Genomic DNA, 12,622 nt, shown 5'->3' on the forward strand with positions numbered 1-12,622 from the left:
GTAAACGCAAGTTTCAGGCCGTATACCTGGTGATATTTCCTTTTCCTTTCTGTGCAGGGAAAATCATTCCATAATTCGCAATTCCGCATTTTGTATCCCATCAACTTTCCTTCCGTCTAGTCCTCCTCATCCGAGTGGTGCGCAGTCCACCGTTTCGAGTTTCGCATCTTCGCAGCCTTTCTTGCACCCTGCCGATCCGTCGATCCACCCGATCCTTGCTCGGGCATGCGCATCATGACGGGCAGATTATCCAGCACGGCCCGATTCCCTTGGAAATAGTGTTCGGCGAAGCCGCCCTGCAAGATCCGGCGCAGCGCAGACAGCCGTACCCACTTCCACCAACGGTCGATGCTCATGATTCCATGCCGGCCTATCTTGACCGTCAACGTGTGGCCATAGTGCCGGTTGGTGTCATGGTCGATGGCCATGTTGTAGCGGGGTCCGCGGCGCGGGTTTTCAACCGTGGTAAGAATCGAGGCGAAGTTGCTGTGCAGGGATTTCTTGTCTCGTTTGCTGATCCGTTTTGTGTGGATGGTTGCGAGTGATTGAAGCTGGCGTTCTAGTTCGGGGGTGTTGTGGTATGCGTTATAGCGCTTCAGCAGCTTCGGGCCTGACGCGTTCACCAGTTGGTGTTCGTCGCTGTCATCACCCGAGTTGTCGCTGTCAGAGTCCTCGTCGTCCTCTTGTGGGGTGTAGCTCTTTTCGTAAAGGAGCGCGATATTTTCGCCTGCGGCGATTTGCACGCCCGAGTCGCCGCTTTCGAGCTGGTCGATGAAGATCTGAGCCGCCTCCTCGCTCTCGCTTTCAAAGTCATCAATTTCAGTGACTAAGAATCCCCACACCTGGAGTGCGGCAATGACACTGGTGGCGTCGTCTGTAGCACCGATCGACTGTCCGTCCGAAGCGACGATGTCAAGGAGGAAAGTCATCTGCTCCAGGATGCCATCGTCGCCCGCGCCTCCAAAGACGGTGCACGCACCCAGGCAATGAATAGCCGCTGCCTTGATGGAGGCAGCAGATGAGTCGCGAATGGTGCGCGTGAGCTGCGGCTCCATATTTTCATAGATGGTGTCATCCAACGCCGTGATGGCCAGCAGTTCGATCGCACGCAGCGCCTGGGTCGTTTCGCGCACGCTAGTCTCCGAGCGCACACTCTTTGCAAACGCACTCAGCAAGTCCCCGGTATAGGCCCGAGTTTCTTCTTCGGCATGGTGGTACTTGGTTAGACGGCAGAAGGCCGTCAGGGCTTCTTCGCGGCCCTGCACGCTGCTGCGCTTGCGATCGAGGATCTCCTGGATGCGATCGCCCAGCTCCTGGGGCCAGTCGTCATTATCCTGCTCGGGGTTTTCATCGTCCAAGGAGCCGATGCTGCGCACACACTTCGAGTCAGCTTGAGGTCAAGAATTTATTCCCAATGACATCATCCCGCCACGAAGTGGGACTGAGACCGACCATGAAGATAGCCGGGAATGTGGAAAGAACCTTACCTCATAGCGGTGTCGTCAGAAAGGAAGCCCGAGTCCTCCTCGTCAGATGGAGCTCTGCTTGCGTTGCGCGAAGTATCGCGCGAGGTCGGCTTCGAGTTGTTGCGTGAATTATTGCGCGATGCTTCACGGGAGGCGGCTTTGCGCGAGACAGTCTTGCCGCTCTCGAAGATTTGGCGGCGGAGGTCAGGCATATTTGAGAGAGGGATAAAAGTATTTCAAAGGGTAAATGAGATAAAAGAAATCTCTTGCCGAGACTCTGCCTCGAGAGATGGCGGGTAAGAAAGAAAGAGGTGGGAGTGGACGATATGGTAGTTGGTAATCGATCAGGTGGGCTACCCTATTGGAATGGGAAGATAGTGAGGCGTAATTGAAGAATCCAGAGAGAGGAAATGAACATAATGATTCTGGAGCAGCATGGGAGTGAACGGCAGCCGGAAAGATGGTGGAAGAAGGAGGAGGAGAAGAAGTAGTGAAGAAAAGCTGGAGGAGCTGCACCCCGATCTTAGTAAGGGAAAGTGCCCGACCCAAACGCAGCGACTTGACCCGATCGGAGACCGAGCACCATGGTCAGAGTCAACTGACTAGGCGGTATCGATGTAGACAGGAATCATAATCATGGGAAATGTTGACCGCTACTGCGGGGTCCCGATATTCGATTACATAGGTCGTTTAGGGCATGTCTTACTGGCTCAACTATCGCTGCTGCACCTCCAGTTCGAGAATCCGCCGCGCTTTGCTCCCTTCCAGGTACTCACGCCCTTCTTGGCGATCTTCCTCGTCCTCTCCATCATCCCCAACTTCAAGATCCACCTGCAGACTAGCCTCGTAGGCGCCCATGACGGTGCCCTCCTCCACGCGCACCCCGCCCTGCACCAGCACCTGGATGCACTGCGCCAACCGCGCGATTTCCCGCCGGGTCTGCGGTGCAATCTCGTCGTTTTGGCTGGAGTAGATCGAGCTGGACACCATCTCCTCCATGCGCGTAATCGAGACATTCTCCGTAGTCGATGACGCAGCCGCCGCCCCGTCGGTATGCTTTGAGATCCAAATGTACCCGTTCACCCCGAGAATGATATCCACCTCGCCGCCGCCGTTGGCCGTGTCCGCCGTCCACACTTGTCGTCGTGACCGTACCACACCTCCCGCGCCCCCAGGATTGGCGCCTGCCCCGGAAGACCCAGACCCAACTCCGCCTTTGACGTTGGAGCTGGATGCGCCGCTTCCTCCCGTGCCCGCCACCGCGAGGAAAACGCCATTCCGGAGTTTCCCGTACTTCAGAGATCGGGTATGTAACGAGGCCGACCCGTCCTGATGCACACTCTGTACTTCTGCAACCACGAGATCGCCCTCGCTGAAAAAACTCCGGATCTGAAGCTCGTCGGCGCTCGTTCGGCGTCGCAGGATCCCACCGGGCAGATTTATGGCGGAAAGAGGGAGCTGTGCCAGCAGCGGTGCGGCCACATCCACTTTCCACCGCCGCGACTGGACCTCGACAATGCGTCCCACGACCAAATCGCCGATCTCGGGCGTGTAGCGAGCGCGCAGGGGGTGGACGGAAAGGAGCTTGTTGGTTTTGTGGACTGTGCCTGCTACTGTAGCAATAATGGATGTTGAGAGAGGATTGATATATGTGCCGTGACCTCTGCAAAGTAGTTGGTTAGCTTTGTTTGCAGGGTTCTTCTGACAGTCCCGCTGAAGAGACAAAGTGGGCACCTACCTCATCCATTGTGGATCATCTGTGACGACTTCACCCGGTGTGACAACCCCAGTCCCAATCTTGCCTCCTAGGCGTGGTCGCTTGTGAGGTCGCGAGCCGGTGCCGGTCATGTCGATGTCCTCATCTGAGTCCACCGACATTGAGTCATCTGACTCGGCGTGATAGGGCGGGCGGTGACCGAGGTCATCGACCACTGGGGGTAAGATCGTAATGGCCATGGTGTCGTGGGAGTGCTGGAGAAGACAGTCGAGAGCAATAATTCATGGCGAGACTTTCTGGTCGTGGTCACGTGATCAAGTCCACTTGCCCAACCGGGGTTTCTCTGGATCACTTCTTAACTAGTATTATTGTGAGACGATGTTTGTTATCAGGAGCCTAATAGGCAGCAATCGAGATCAATTGCCTACATAGTCACACGTCGACTTCCATTGAGTCACTAGGCGCATTCGTGCGGTCATACCGTGGGTTTCAAGATATCCAAGAACCCACAAAAACGCCTCCGTATAATGCCAATATCAGGATCCCAGTGCAAACCCATTGGAAGCAACGCCGGTGGTAATACATGATAGAAACAACCCCCAATCTCCCCCTCATGTCTTTTTAGCATTGCTTTTAGGGGTCGACGTAGGCTCTTCTTTCTTCTTCTTCGAACGACTGCTGCCACCCTTGGGCCGATAGCCAGCGTCCTCTTCTCGCTTTCGCTTGTTCTTCGGGGTAGGGTGTGCATCTGTCCCATCTTCATCCATCTCCTCATCCTTACGCGCCTGCGCCGTGGCCCGTTTGGCGGCAGCCCGCTGGTTCGAGGGTCGTGATGTGGACTTCTCCGACGCAGCCTCGTTATCTTGTAATGTCTGAGGCTGATTGCGGCGCAGCCAATTGTAGACCGATGCCGGGTTTCGATTGTTCGCATCTCGCTCACGTTCTGCAAAAGTGGGCGGATCGGGCATACGTTCGACCTGCGCGGCTGCTGCCTCGTCGCCGAGCTTGGCATCCAGAGTCAGGTAGTACTCGGTTTCATGTTCCGGTGTGAGATATCCGAGTCTGCGCTCGGTGGCGTGGTCAGCTCCCTTGGCCAGTTCTGTTGGTAGCGGCGCCGTGTGGGGGACTTGAGAGAGAGTGGTGTATTGCAAAGCCGGGACGAACGACTTGTTGCGTTTGATGCTTTCTTCGACCATCCGGTACGCGCTAGCCGTGATCGTGCCTGTGGTCACCCCCGCCTTGGCCTCCTTCAGTGCCGTCCGGGCAAGAGTCGCATCATTGACCAAGGGTGCAATCTCTTGCTCGGATATCGGCAGGTAGGGTGTATCATCCGGCATGTTCAAGTCGTATCGCAAAGCCGGAGAGACGTGAATGCTGTCATTGAACTCGAGCAAGACTTCAAGCAATTGACTAAGAAAATTCAGCAGTCAATTTCGGCCCAACAACGATAGAGATGAGGAATGGCTTACTCGTTCTGTTCCCGGATGCGCTTCGACAGGTCTTCGATGCGCAGCTCTTCGCGGATGAGTGTCTCACTCTCGCGTGTCGCGGCGTCAAACTTGACCTTGAGCTTTGCATATTTTTTCCTGGATACAGACATCAGCAATTTCCCTTTGTGAGATCTCCGGGTGAGGTCGCACTTGAAAGACTTAACCGTCTGTTTGGCAGGGGCAGGAGCCGGGGGAGCATCTGGGAGGCTCTCCGCCATGGACCGAGCATCACTGGCCTCCTGTGCCATGGTAGATATGGAGATATAAAAATCGGTGTCTCCTGCACGACCGAGACAGAAGAGGGTAAAGGGAGTCGGTCGATGAAGAAAGAGGATCAGGTCGCCCTGCGCGAGGCGTGATCGGCCAAGTCACGGGTTGCGCTTAAGGGCCGCCCGGGCCACCGTAAAAAATATTTCCTGGCAGTACTTACTGGCTTGCTTTTGCCCATACAGACTACCATCTACGCTGCACTTAACCACTGTCAAGATGGCGGAAATCACCGACAGCAGCCAGAAGAAGCGCAAGCTGCACGACGGCCCGGAACTCGAAATCGATGTCTCGGCGCCAGAACCGCCGTCCAAGAAGGCTCTGCGCAAAGCGAAGAAAAAGGCCACCGACGGGCCCGACACCTCCGACAAACCCAAGACCGGCAAAGATGAGGCTGGCGAAACCAGTGAACCCCAGGTGGCCCCTGCCAAGGACCAGCGCTCGGAGTATGGGATCTGGATCGGCAATTTGGCCTTCTCGACGACCAAGGACGATCTCCGCATTTTTTTCACCAGCAATTGCTCCTTCTCCGACACGACAATCACCCGAATCCATCTACCGAAAGGCCAAGAGAAATATGGAAAGACGCAAAATAAAGGATTTGCCTACGTCGATTTTTCTACACAGAAGGCACTCCAAGAGGCATTGGGTCTGAGCGAGCAGCTCCTCACCGGTCGTCCCGTGCTGATCAAGAATGCCAAAAGCTTCGAGAGTCGGCCCGCAAAGACCCAGGATCAAGGAGATGCCACGAATTCGGGTTCCAAGTCCGGCCACCCTCCGTCGAAACGAATCTTCGTGGGCAATTTGGCTTTCGACGTCACGAAAGAGGCTCTCGAGGAGCATTTTGCCCAGTGCGGAACGGTGGCCAATGTTCACATGGCGACTTTTCAGGACACCGGCAAGTGCAAGGGATATGGTTGGGTGGTTTTTGAAGAATTGCCTGCTGCTGAAGCGGCTGTGAGGGGGTTTGCCTTGATTACCGAGGAAGATGAGGATGAGGAAGAAGAGACGGATTCGAGTGACTCTGACGCAGCAAAGCAGAAGAACCGGAAATCCAAGAAGCCCCGGCAGCGGAGGGTGTGGGTGAACCAGCTCATGGGACGCCGGATGAGGGCCGAGTTTGCGGAGGATGCCACCACGCGGTACAAGAAACGATTTGGCAAGGATGGGGAGGGAAGGAAGGATGCCGTTACCGAGGAAGGGGCAGATGCTTCGGGAGACCGGCCACGGATCAAGAAGGCCAAGAAGCCATTTGAAGAGACTCGATACTCTGAGGAAACTGTTCAAAGACTCAGTGGTGCTATTGTGGAGGCCCAGGGCAAAAAGATCTCGTTCGACTAAGCAGTTCATTCCGATGAGATGAGAAATATATATGTACTCCTTTTGTATACATTTTTGAGTCAGGCACTACCCATCATAATGCAGTGACACTGGTCACTCTGGTTCACCGGCTCACGCCCATCCATGGCCTTTGCAATCCAACCAAACCAACCGTTGTGCTGTATACTTCGTGTATACAAGATCGGGTATCCCTCACCGCCTACGCTAGTCCCGATCAGGGCTGACAGTCGCTCGCGATGTCATGCCCTTCTGGACTCGATTTTGTCTGCTTGTCAACTTCTCTCCTACCCCTTGCTCTTCTCTTCTCTACCGCCTTGGTCCTTCAGGTGTTTTTCCTCTTTGTTCTTTCTTTCTATCTCCCTTCTTTCCTTCTCCACCCACCCGTTCTGATCTTTCATCGGTGGCCCGAGTCCTTGCTGGTTCGCCGCTGGCCGTTCCTTGCCCGAGCCACGCTTCCCGATCGACTGGCCTCCTCTGCTAAAGTCAACCCAGGGCCAGTGATCCTCTTCGGCCGTCTGAGGTGCCCCCTTGTCTCCGATATTCATGGCTCCCGCTCGCCGCCACATCGGGGCCAGTCGCCGCAAGAGAAGGGACGATGATGGCGAAGACGAGGGCTCGCTGGCTGGGGATTTGGACGATGACTCCTTAAGTGAAGGCTCGGTGGGCAGCCGTCCTGGTGATGAGGACGCCGACGGCGAGGGCAGTGAGGCAACCGAGGATGATGGACCTCCCTCGAACAAGCTCAACGGTAGTCGGGTAAATGGCCGAAGGTTGAACCAACCAGCCCGATCCAGCTCTACGTCGGCACGCAAGCCAGAGCTCAAGGCAACGGTTTCAGATACGGAGGCAATGTTGAATGGGCTCAAAGTCTCTGATCAAAGTGGCGAAGCGGCCGAGCTCCAGTTCGACCAGTTGAAGGAAGAGCCTCAGACCGTCAGGACACCCTCTGCTCCCCCAAACGAACCACGACGGGAGAACTTTGCTGCAAGGAAGCGTCGAGAGCATGACAAGTATGTCAAGGAACGGGACCAGAATCCGGCGTTCGTCCCCACGCGAGGCAGTTTCTTCCTGCATGACAAGCGGACGGCGGACGCTGGTTTCCGGTCCATGAACAAACCCAAGTCTCGACCGGTTGGCTTGATTGTGGATGGAAATACTCGCAAGTGCGTACATATCCTCCTGCAACCACGAACCGTTGCTAATATCACTCAGGAACTCGAGGTCCGAAGCTAGTGAAGGGCAGTGGGCTCATGACCTCCACGATACGGTGGCCGGGGTTGAACGCCCTGCACTCAAAAATCCACCAGCATCTTCCGCCGCGGTGAACCCCTCTATGCCTGTTCCTACGGCGCCGAAATCAGATCCCCCGAATCGGTCATTTTCCAGCACGACCCTCGTGGGAAATGTTCCTGTCGTCATCTTCTTACCGGGCATGGCCCAGCCCATCCCGTTCCCCGCAGTGGCTAAAAAGCAACACACCCGTCTGCCCCAACATCGACCTCCCCTGCGGCGAGACAAACCGGTGCGGATTTCCCTTCCTGGCCAAGCTCCCCGGTACATTTTCCCGTCCGTCGAGCGTTCATTCATCTTCATCCCTCGGGCTCTGCGGCCGAATCAACAGGGCTACCGTGGCCGAGGTCGTGGTGGGTTCTACGGCGGCGGACGGCGCCCAAGTTACTACGCCAACTCCGCGTATACGCCGAGTGTCCTGAGCCGCCGGTCCTCCCTTGGCATGGCCGCATCGCAGGACGGCTACCCCTCGCCGGCCGGCTCAGTCTACTCCCGACCAGCAATGATTCCCCCCGACGCTGGAAAGCCTGTGGTCCGCCTGCCACCGCCTCCACGGCCACCACTTGGAATGCCGCCGGGACCACCTGGACCGCCGCCGGTGATGCCTCCTATGCAATTTCCGCACCCCGCCTACCGTGAAAGCCGACCTGCTCCAATCCCGATGCATCAACCTCGTCCACAGAAGGCTGTTTCTGTGGCAGACATCGAGACCCCCGCGAGCTTTGGATTTCAACCACCACGTCCTCCGCTGGAGCAGCCATTCCACCATCAAGTTCCTGTTCCAGCCCGTGGTCCGGGCCCTGATGTCCCTCGTGGTCCACCGAGTCAGGTGTCCGTGACCCCATTGTCGCAGATTCCCGAACGCGCGATCCATGCTCAACCGTTCCAGCCCTACACTTACCAGCAAGGCTTTTATCCCCCGGCCTATGGCCCCGGTGCAGCCTTCTATCCGCCCTCGGGATCCGAGTATAACCCGACCTATAATGGCCCTGTTGGCCCTGGAGCGTCAGTTCCATCCTTCCCTTCTGGCCAGCCTCCGATGCCCTATGCGGTTCCCCCTTCCTCTGGCGAGCACCCATCGCAGCCGGGAACCGTTGCACATGAATCCGGCGGCACGGTCTACTTTTACGACGCCAACCAGATGTACTCGAGCCCACAGTATGGGGCACCGAGCTCCGGTCCTGGAGGTGTGGTGGGAATGGGCGGCATGATGACACCACCCGGTACGACGTACTACTATCCTCAACCGCCCGGCGGGGCAGGTTACTATGGTCCCCAGTAATGTTTTTTCTTGGTCTTGTGGTCCTACCCTCCTCGGGCTACGATTCATGCTTCTCCATTCGATCCTTTGTGTTTAATCTTTTGGTTTTTCCATCCTGCACTACTTGGCCCCCGGTTAGAACTGGAGTCCGATGCATTTGAGCGTTCTTTCCCCCTCATCATATGTCCGCACCTCCCCACATCATCAGCTTGGCCCGTGTCGGGTCGAGGCCTTTGGGTCTGCCTCTCTTCGACACCATATTCTTCCTGTTTGGTTTTTCCTTTTTTTTTTTTTTTTTTTGACGGTGCATGATCTCCCATTTTCCCCCTTTTCTTGTTTGACTGTCTTTGGATTGATGATTCCGCGCCTGAGCCTAGCCCTGCTGCATGCCACCCAGCGTGATGCTACGAAATACAAAAGTAATCTTCCGTGCTGCCGTCCTTCCCTAGATAGTCCCGTGCGCTTACCATGATCCGCCATTACCTAATCATATGCCTCTCACCGCCTGCCCATCAGCTGACCATCTCTTGCTCTCTCCGCTTTTTGGTCTGCCTGCCTGCATCCATCCTGTTTCCCTCACTCTTCTTTCTTCTCCCACTCATGGTCTTGGTCATCTCTCTCTCGATCTGATCGAGTTCATCGAATACCTTTATATTCTTCTCTTCTACCCCATCGCTCTTCTATTCCCCCCTTCTCTAGTATCACGGCTGCTGCCTTAGCTTGTTCTTAGTGTACTTCCGTCATCCACACTTCTTACGCCTCTCACCCTCCTCCCCACCCACACCTCTTCTTCATCGTCACCATGGCCTCTCCCCTGACCCCATCCCAGCCCTTGTCCCCAGATCACCTGGTGACTGTCAAGGTGCTCTGCAATGAGAATAACCGCCGCTTCAAGCTGCCTCTCAAGGACCTGAAGCCGCAGGTCTTCCCCCAGAAGGTAATAACGTTCTCCACCCGAGCTCCCCGACCGGACCTCAACTCCGGCCCCATCTCTTATCATCACGATAACCGACCCGGCTCCCCGTGGAAAGGCCCCTCACCACCCCTGTCCTTTACCTATGCCTCCATTGAATTACATTTGACTGGTGTTGGGTTTATCGCTTGATAGCTAACGGACGATTCTGGTTTAGCTCCGCACGTTGCTTGGCGTTCCCGTGGATGTTAGCGTCATCTTCGAACGCTATTCCGACAGTGCCGGTTCCTACATTCGCCTGGATTGCGACAACGTGGTCGTCTACAAATCGCTCTACCGCGCTGCCAAGGCCAAATCAAAGCTTCGGATAAAGGCTACTACCGTCGACCCCATGTCGTCGGCCCCGCCGGCCTCCAAGGAGGAGACCTCAAAGCCGGCACAGGAGACTCAACCAGTTCCGCAGCCTGCCCCGAGGCACAGCTATCTCGACACGGTATTGAGCTCGCCAATTTCAGCCTCTATTCCTGATATTCTTCCCTCGATATCTGTTCCATCTTCCACCTCCGTTATTGGCCAGCCGAATCAAACATCTCTCAGTCCGCCTTGCTATCGTCGTTTCGAGATGGATGATGGAAATCGCAACTTCCCCGTCATCTCTCACAGTTCCCCTAGCGGCATGTTCTGCATTGATTGCAACAACTGCGGTCGTTCCATTGTCAGCGAGCACTACCACTGTAGCATCTGCGAGAATGGGGACTATGATCTGTGCCCGCAGTGTGTTGATGCAGGAGCGTCCTGCCGTAGCGATGGTCACTGGTTGATCAAGAGAGTCGTCAGCGATGGTGTTGTGACCAATAGTACGACGCAGAAACTTCCTCCGCGCGAGTCGCCCGTGCAGCAGAGCAAGCCCGAGAAGGTCCTCGTTGAGGCGACTGCTGAGCCGGTCACTGAAATGGCCGCCACGTCTGCTCCTGAAGCCGAAGAGGGAGACAAGCATATCTGCAATGGATGTTGCCGTGGTGAGTTTGAAGATAACTGCAATAACACTTGGTCAATAGCTAATATTTGGACAGAGAACGATGCCCGCAGCATGGTTCGTTGCACCCAGTGCGAGGACTACGATCTGTGCCTTCGCTGTCTCCTGCGGAACAAGCACGGTCATCATCCTGCGCACGCTTTCAAGCTTGGATCGGACCGTGACTTTTGCATGAAGAATCTCATCACATCCCGCTGCGCTCCTGGTCGGCTGTTCAAGCACGCTGCCGTATGTGACGGCTGTGAGAAGGTATGTGATATATAGAGTTCGTTAAGTGTTTTCGAGTTACTGACTTGCATTCCAGCGCATTATTGGCGTCCGCCACAAGTGCACGACATGCCCTGATTGGGATTACTGCCAGGACTGCGTCTCGTCCGCTTCTCAGAATCACCCCGACCATCGGTTCGTGCCCATTTATGACGCTATCGCTGAGCCCCGTCGTGTCCACGAGGTCCACTACGGCATCTTCTGCGATGGCCCCTTGTGCAAGAACAAGCCGGCCCAGAGCTACATCACGGGTGCCCGCTACAAATGTGCCGTCTGCGATGACACCGACTTCTGTGCCAACTGTGAAGCTCTTCCAACCCACCAGCACAACCGCACTCATCCCCTCATCAAGTTCAAAACTCCGGTCCGACATGTGACGGTGAACACCATGGGTGATGATGGCTTCAGTCTGGGTGATCAGACCTACGTTCCTGAAAGCACTTCCGCGGAGACTCTCAACGAGAAAGCAACAGTCGAGAAGGCACCCGTGGAGGTGGATGCCAGCAAGCCGGCTGAGAAGGCCGAGTCCGACGGTGGGTCTACTGTCTGGACCGATCCTGTGGCAGACTTCCAGGGACATTTTATCCGAGATACTATCCCCGATGGCACGAAGCTGCCTCCGGACACAACATTCGAACAGACCTGGACTCTGCATAACCCCGGCCCTCGCGCATGGCCCGTTGGGACTGACGTTCGCTTTGTCGGCGGCGACACCATGTTCAACGTTGATGCAACCCATCCGTCTAGCGTTGAGTCAATTCGATCTGCCATGGAAAGCAACAAGTTGTCCGCTCCTCTGGAGGCCGGAGAGAGTGTCGACTTCACGGTGACGCTTCGGACTCCTTCCCGTGAGGGCACTGTCATCTCGTACTGGCGACTGAAGCTCCCCAACGGCATGGCGATCGGTCATCGACTGTGGTGTGATGTCCAGGTACAGGAATCTGCGGAGATCGAATCGGCGGCGGCTCCAGTCAAGACCGACGCTCCCGCGGAAGCTAGCGATAGCGGTATGATCTTCCCCAAGCTGGACAAGGAGTCCCCGGAGACGAGCACCCACGAAGCTATTACCCCCCACGCTGAGGTGGGTCCCGCCCCCACGGTCTCCAATCCTTCCGAGCCAGACGTGTCCGAGGACATGGAGAGCTTGTCCCTGAACGATGCGGACACGGAGACGGGTTTCTTGACTGACGAGGAGTACGATGTCCTCGATGCCAGCGACCAAGAGTACCTCGAGGCGAAGCAGTCGGTGAACTAAGCTAACGATATGAATTTGGAACATGGGAATTTGCACGGGATTTTCGGACGGTGCTTTTTGGAACCCTCGAGTGACTTTTTTTGCTTTGCAACTGCACCAGGCGCTACGAACATTGGAAAAAACAAAAAAGACCCCTCCAAAAAAAACCACTTGCTTCTGCAATTAGGATGATAGTTCACAAACGCAGCTCCTTCGCATTTTCACTTCCGTATCATTCATGTGTAGCCTCGGGGTTCTTCCCGCATCTCCACTTATCTCCCCGCCCTCCACCGCGGCGATCGTTGCTGCGTCAAGCCGAAGAAAATGTACGTGCCGTCAT

The 12,622-nt window shown here is 55.8% G+C and overlaps 6 protein-coding genes across 6 annotated transcripts; 3 read left to right on the forward strand and 3 right to left on the reverse strand.

Moving 5' to 3' along the window:
• Positions 1-116: 116 nt before the first annotated feature.
• On the reverse strand, positions 117-1,678 carry PFLUO_LOCUS792 (uncharacterized protein; the record flags this gene model as incomplete). Its single annotated transcript, XM_073785654.1, has 2 exons — positions 117-1,368; positions 1,488-1,678. The coding sequence occupies 2 exons, from the start codon at positions 1,676-1,678 to the stop codon at positions 117-119; spliced, it is 1,443 nt and encodes a 480-aa protein (XP_073634888.1).
• Positions 1,679-2,180: 502 nt separating this feature from the next.
• On the reverse strand, positions 2,181-3,422 carry PFLUO_LOCUS793 (Exosome complex component rrp4; the record flags this gene model as incomplete). The annotated part of the gene is made up of 2 exons (XM_073785666.1): positions 2,181-3,129; positions 3,205-3,422. The coding sequence occupies 2 exons, from the start codon at positions 3,420-3,422 to the stop codon at positions 2,181-2,183; spliced, it is 1,167 nt and encodes a 388-aa protein (XP_073634889.1).
• A 372-nt stretch (positions 3,423-3,794) lies between these two features.
• PFLUO_LOCUS794 (uncharacterized protein) lies at positions 3,795-4,921 on the reverse strand (the record flags this gene model as incomplete). Its single annotated transcript, XM_073785677.1, has 3 exons — positions 3,795-4,593; positions 4,653-4,769; positions 4,824-4,921. 3 exons carry the CDS (start codon positions 4,919-4,921, stop codon positions 3,795-3,797), a joined length of 1,014 nt encoding a protein of 337 aa, XP_073634890.1.
• Positions 4,922-5,159: 238 nt separating this feature from the next.
• Positions 5,160-6,281, forward strand: PFLUO_LOCUS795 (Nucleolar protein 13; the record flags this gene model as incomplete). The annotated part of the gene is made up of 1 exon (XM_073785688.1): positions 5,160-6,281. The coding sequence occupies one exon, from the start codon at positions 5,160-5,162 to the stop codon at positions 6,279-6,281; it is 1,122 nt and encodes a 373-aa protein (XP_073634891.1).
• A 543-nt stretch (positions 6,282-6,824) lies between these two features.
• PFLUO_LOCUS796 (uncharacterized protein) lies at positions 6,825-8,853 on the forward strand (the record flags this gene model as incomplete). The annotated part of the gene is made up of 2 exons (XM_073785699.1): positions 6,825-7,444; positions 7,494-8,853. The coding sequence occupies 2 exons, from the start codon at positions 6,825-6,827 to the stop codon at positions 8,851-8,853; spliced, it is 1,980 nt and encodes a 659-aa protein (XP_073634892.1).
• Positions 8,854-9,634: 781 nt separating this feature from the next.
• Positions 9,635-12,303, forward strand: PFLUO_LOCUS797 (uncharacterized protein; the record flags this gene model as incomplete). Its single annotated transcript, XM_073785710.1, has 4 exons — positions 9,635-9,769; positions 9,963-10,764; positions 10,819-11,030; positions 11,086-12,303. 4 exons carry the CDS (start codon positions 9,635-9,637, stop codon positions 12,301-12,303), a joined length of 2,367 nt encoding a protein of 788 aa, XP_073634893.1.
• Between the last annotated feature and the right edge of the window lie 319 nt (positions 12,304-12,622).

Source organism: Penicillium psychrofluorescens (assembly GCF_964197705.1).
Source record: "Penicillium psychrofluorescens genome assembly, chromosome: 1".
In the NCBI taxonomy this organism is placed as follows: domain Eukaryota; kingdom Fungi; phylum Ascomycota; class Eurotiomycetes; order Eurotiales; family Aspergillaceae; genus Penicillium; species Penicillium psychrofluorescens.